Here is a 6,046-nt window from a genome sequence, read left to right as displayed (position 1 = left end):
CGTTCACATGGTATACGACGAGTTATTTACATGTTAGACAAATAAAATCTGAGTATGACTGAACCGATCTTTACATGTTTCCAGGAAAACTGAGAAAACTAAAACAAGAAAACAAAACTGTGATCCGCAACCAGAGAGAAAAAATCTGATAGGATCGCTGTATAAGATGCTTGTTCACATGTTACATGAAGAATAGTGCTATACCGGCCAGGTTTCCCTTGATATTTATTTATTTTCTCAAAATATTCTCGACCAAAAAATGGTGAAGGTACGTAAAACTGCCGGATTGTGATCTTGGATTTTGTCCTGTCAATATTTATTTGATTCCTCCTTCCTCCATATCAAATAATTTTGGTTGGATTTTTACTTACATGTGAGAACTATGATGGATACTTTTATTTTATCTTTTAATACATGTAGAAAACATTATAGCCCGATGGCCAATGCAACAGTTGAATAGTCGATCTACCAACTCATCCTTATGATACCTGTACCTTATATAGCGAAAGGTAGGTAAAGAATGTGGTGCGGACAGGTTTCGTACTCAGATCAGTGATAATCGTTACCAATGACTTTACTTTTATACTACAGTGATACTGATATCGGAAAGCTGGAGGTTCCTTGATTATTAACCTTGCTGAGTTTATATGCAACAATGCATTTGCTTTTTTATGGTCTACCTATATTTTGTGGTCTTATGGCTCAAATAGAAAAATAGACTACACAGTTCACTTATCTACTTACTTACAAATGGACCAACTTTGAGAAGGATGAACAAGACAATTCTTCTATCTTCTTACATATATGAAGACTGATTCCTTTCATGCAGCAGATGAACAACACCATAGACAAGTACTACAACAACATAGTGTTGCAGAGGCCAAACAAAATTATGTTTACTCAGCCATGTGAAAATTTGAGAAAGTACAAGATGCGATACTCAGATACTTACAACAGCTTAACTTACGCGAATCAGAAATGCTAAAATTGATGTGACATTTATCCCAAAAACGGATCCATGTTAAAAAAAAAAAACTCCTTTGTTCTTTCTCTTTTACAATTGTAATATAGAAAATGTTATGAAAAATAAACAATCTTTTACAGAAGCAAGTAGGTAGGTAGTAAAAGAACAAAAATTCCACTATTTTATGGTTATAGTTTCGATAAGTAAAACAAAAATTACATTTTTGTTTCTTTTCTTGTATTTTTCTTATTGATGTAAGTGGTAGATTACTATAAATAGACATGTAGTTCATCATATAAACTCACACCACAGAACCTAAGTGGGTTTCTAAGTCGATCATAATTATGATCACAATGTATTCTTGGAGTTCAACTCCATTTAGGATATTTCTCTATGCACTACTTGTTCTGTCTGCTTATTCACGTAAGTATTCACAACCACAAGCCTTGCATATGGTTACTTAATTTATCCTTCTAAGTTATACTGTTATTGCAATGATCGTCTTTAATTTGTTTATGTTTTTTCTATGCAGAGATTGCGTCTGGACAGTGCATGGTAGGACAGGTTTATGGCCAATACAAATCACCATCCAATGTGGAAGATTGTGGCTGGTGTGCAAACCAATGTGAGAGTATATGTTCTAAGATTGGCAGATCTGTTGCTCAAGATGTCTGTGAGATTAAATTCTCTGGTTTATTTATAAAAAGTCCTTATGTGGATTGCAAATGTTGTTGTCAAGCCCCTCCGGAGACAGTTTTAAAAACATCCACACAACTACCATCACTTCGTCCTAAAGCTACATTACCCTCGCTGCCAATTTCATCACCGCGTCTGAAAACTAATGCGATTGATTTCTGTAGAGCTGAAGACTTTGGCTTCGAGGTTTCACTTTATAACGATGCAACATGCAACACGTGTGTTGAGGAGTGCAAGAGTGGATGTATAGAAAAGGGACTCCACATGAGAAAACAAGCATGTACGATTGAGCAAACTCGGTCGGCTTCAATCATATGCGAGTGTTGTTGTATTGGCGGTAGGCCACAGATATCACCACCTCCACCTTCCATATCACCACCAATGCCATCACCACCACCCCCTTCTCCACCATCACCTCCTCCACCTTCGCCCTCTCCGCCACCACCTCCACCTGCACCCTCCCCTCCGCCTCCATCTCCACCTCCCCCTCCACCTTCACCCTCCCCTCCGCCTCCATCTCCACCGCCCCCTCCACCTTCACCCTCCCCTCCGCCTCCATCTCCACCCCCCCTCCCCTTCACCCTCCCCTCCGCCTCCATCTCCACCTCCCCCTCCGCCTTCACCCTCCCCTCCGCCTCCATCTCCACCTCCCCCTCCACCTTCACCCTCCCCTCCGCCTCCATCTCCACCGCCCCCCCCCTTCACCCTCCCCTCCGCCTCCATCTCCACCGCCCCCGCCACCTTCACCCTCCCCACCTCCGCCATCTCCACCGCCCCCTCCGCCATCTCCACCACCACCATCTCCACCTCCCCCTCCACCTTCACCCTCCCCTCCGCCTCCATATCCACCACCACCACCACCATCTCCACCGCCCCCTCCACCTTCACCCTCCCCTCCACCACCATATACATCACCACCACCGCCTCCATCTCCATCACCTCCTCCACCTTCACCTTCGCCCCCGCCTCCATCACCATCACCACCACCACCCTCGCCCACACCTTCATCTCCTCCACCACCTTTGCCTATATGCAAGGCTGGTGATATATATACCGAGCTTCGGCAATTTGATACAAGTGATTGCCAGCTCTGTGAAGATGATTGTATAACTGAATGTGTATCAATGGGTAGTAGTTTAACGAAACAAATATGCGAGCAGGAAACTGATTCACTATTGTGCAAATGTTGTTGTGCAGGCACGCCACCACCCTCATATCCATCACCACCTCCACCTTTACCATCGTCGCCACCCCCATCACCGCCATCACCTTCTCTCTCACCTCCATTCCCATCACCACCACCTTCACCCACATCCCCGTCTCCTCCACCTCAATCTATATGCAAGCCTGGTGATATATACTCTGAACTTCGACAATTCGACACCAGTGATTGCCAGCTTTGTGAAGATGATTGTCAATCTGAATGTGTATCTATCGGTAGTACGTTAACTAAACAAGTATGTGAGCAAGAAACTGATTCTCTATTGTGCAAATGTTGTTGTGCAGGCACACCACCACCATCATCTCCATCATCACCTCCACCTTCACCATCGCCCCAACCCCCATCCCCGCCATCACCTTCGCTCTCACCTCCATTCCCATCACCACCACCGTCACCTACATCCCCGTCTACTCCACCTTCACCATCGTCGCCACCCCCATCGCCGCTATCACCTTCTCTCTCACCTCCATTCCGATCACCACCACCCTCACCCACATCCCCGTCTCCTCCATCTCAATCTATATGCAAACCTGGGGATATATACTCCGAGCTTCGACAATTCGACACCAGTGATTGCCATCTCTGTGAAGATGATTGTCAATCTGAATGTGTATCAATGGGTAGTACGTTAACAAAACAAGTATGTGAGCAAGAAACTGATTCTCTATTGTGCAAATGTTGTTGTGCAGGCACATCGCCACCCTCATCTCCATCACCACCTCCACCTTCACCATCTCCCCAACCCCCATCCCCACCATCACCTTCACTCTCACCTCCATTTCCATCACCACCACCCTCACCCACATCCCCGTCTCCTCCACCTCAATCTATATGCAAGCCTGGTGATATATACTCCGAGCTTCGACAATTCGACACCAGTGATTGCCAGCTTTGTGAAGATGATTGTCAATCTGAATGTGTATCAATGGGTAGTACGTTAACAAAACAAGTATGTGAGCAAGAAACTGATTCTCTATTGTGCAAATGTTGTTGTGCAGGCACACCACCACCATCATCTCCATCACCACCTCCACCTTCACCATCGCCCCAACCCCCATCCCCGCCATCACCTTCGCTCTCACCTCCATTCCCATCACCACCACCGTCACCTACATCCCCGTCTACTCCACCTTCACCATCTCCCCAACCCCCATCCCCACAATCACCTTCACTCTCACCTCCATTGCCATCACCACCACCCTCACCCACATCCCCGTCTCCTCCACCTCAATCTATATGCAAGCCTGGTGATGTATACTCCGAGCTTCGACAATTCGACACCAGTGATTGCCATCTCTGTGAAGATGATTGTCAATCTGAATGTGTATCAATGGGTAGTACGTTAACTAAGCAAGTATGTGAGCAAGAAACTGATTCTCTATTGTGCAAATGTTGTTGTGAAGGCACATCGCCACCCTCATCTCCATCACCACCTCCACCTTCACCATCTCCCCAACCCCCATCCCCACCATCACCTTCACTCTCACCTCCATTGCCATCACCACCACCCTCACCCACATCCCCGTCTCCTCCACCTCAATCTATATGCAAGCCTGGTGATATATACTCCGAGCTTCGACAGTTCGACACCAGTGATTGCCAGCTTTGTGAAGATGATTGTCAATCTGAATGTGTATCAATGGGTAGTACGTTAACTAAACAAGTATGTGAGAAAGAAACAGATTCGCTATTGTGCAAATGTTGTTGTGCAGGCACATCGCCACCGTCATCTCCATCACCACCTCCACCTTCACCATCTCCTCAACCCCCATCCCCGCCATCACCTTCGCTCTCACCTCCATTTCCATCACCACCACCCTCACCCACATCCCCGTCTCCTCCACCTCAATCTATATGCAACCATGGTGATATATACTCTGAGCTTCGACAATTCGACACCAGTGATTGCCAGCTTTGTGAAGATGATTGTCAATCTGAATGTGTATCAATGGGTAGTACGTTAACAAAACAAGTATGTGAGCAAGAAACTGATTCTCTATTGTGCAAATGTTGTTGTGCAGGCACATCGCCACCCTCATCTCCATCACCACCTCCACCTTCACCATCTCCCCAACCCCCATCCCCGCCATCACCTTCACTCTCACCTCCATTCCCATCACCATCACCCTCACCCACACCCCCATCTCCTCCACCTCAATCTATATGCAAGCTTGGTGATATATACTCCGAGCTTCGGCAATTCGACACCAGTGATTGCCAACTTTGTGAAGATGATTGTCAAGCTGAATGTGTATCAATGGGTAGTACGTTAACTAAACAAGTATGTGAACAAGAAACAGATTCGCTATTGTGCAAATGTTGTTGTGCAGGCACACCACCACCCTCATCTCCATCACCACCTCCACCATCACCATCCCCCCGGCCGCCATCCCCTCCATCACCTTCGCTCTCACCTCCATTCCCAACACCATCACCACCACCCTCACCCACACCCGCATCTCCTCCACCTCAATCTATATGCAGGCCTGGTGATATTTATTCAGAGCTTCGACAATTCGACACCGATGATTGCCAGCTTTGTGAAGAGGATTGTCAGTCTGAATGTGTATCAATGGGTAGTACCTTAACCAAACAAGTATGCGAGCAGGAAACTGATTCGTTATTATGTAAATGTTGCTGTGCAGGCATCTCACCTCCTCCATCTCCATCACCTCCATCCCCGTCAAGACCTCCAGCTTCATCCCCTCCACCTCCATCACCCTTGCCCCCTTCTCCATCACCACCCTCACCTTCCCCATCACCTCCATCACCACCACCACCACCTCCAATATGCCCTGAACCTTGTTGTCCAGCAGAGATTGAAGTCCCAGTACCAGGTCAAGAACCATGTAGGTATGGACTATTACCACGAGCACCAATGCCGTCACTTCCACAGGCTCCTGGTTCGTTTTTATTTGCAGCGATCTAATGATGAATTATTAGGTCGATTTATTGGGTTTATCATCTTGTTTTTAGATAGCTGCTGATGGATTAAGTAAAAAGCCAATGTAGTTTAGTTTCAAGTGACATTGGTTCAAGTTATAATTATAAGCAATTAGTAGCTTTTACTTCCTTTGTAGGTTGTTTTTCTGTAGTAGTACCTACGCGGGTACGGGCATTATGTACCTTTGGCGAGTTTTTGATGAAATAAAATGTTCTCTTCT

The 6,046-nt window shown here is 46.0% G+C and overlaps 1 protein-coding gene across 1 annotated transcript; it reads left to right on the top strand.

Moving 5' to 3' along the window:
* The first annotated feature begins 1,281 nt into the window (after positions 1 to 1,281).
* LOC113339627 (proline-rich protein 36-like) lies at positions 1,282 to 6,046 on the top strand. Its single transcript, XM_026584868.1, has 3 exons — positions 1,282 to 1,387; positions 1,497 to 2,211; positions 2,502 to 6,046. The coding sequence occupies exons 1-3, from the start codon at positions 1,309 to 1,311 to the stop codon at positions 5,809 to 5,811; spliced, it is 4,104 nt and encodes a 1,367-aa protein (XP_026440653.1). The 5' UTR covers positions 1,282 to 1,308; the 3' UTR covers positions 5,812 to 6,046.

This window comes from Papaver somniferum, unplaced genomic scaffold, assembly GCF_003573695.1.
Source record: "Papaver somniferum cultivar HN1 unplaced genomic scaffold, ASM357369v1 unplaced-scaffold_21, whole genome shotgun sequence".
Lineage (NCBI taxonomy): Eukaryota > Viridiplantae > Streptophyta > Magnoliopsida > Ranunculales > Papaveraceae > Papaver > Papaver somniferum.
This window is presented reverse-complemented; position numbering and strand designations above follow the sequence as displayed.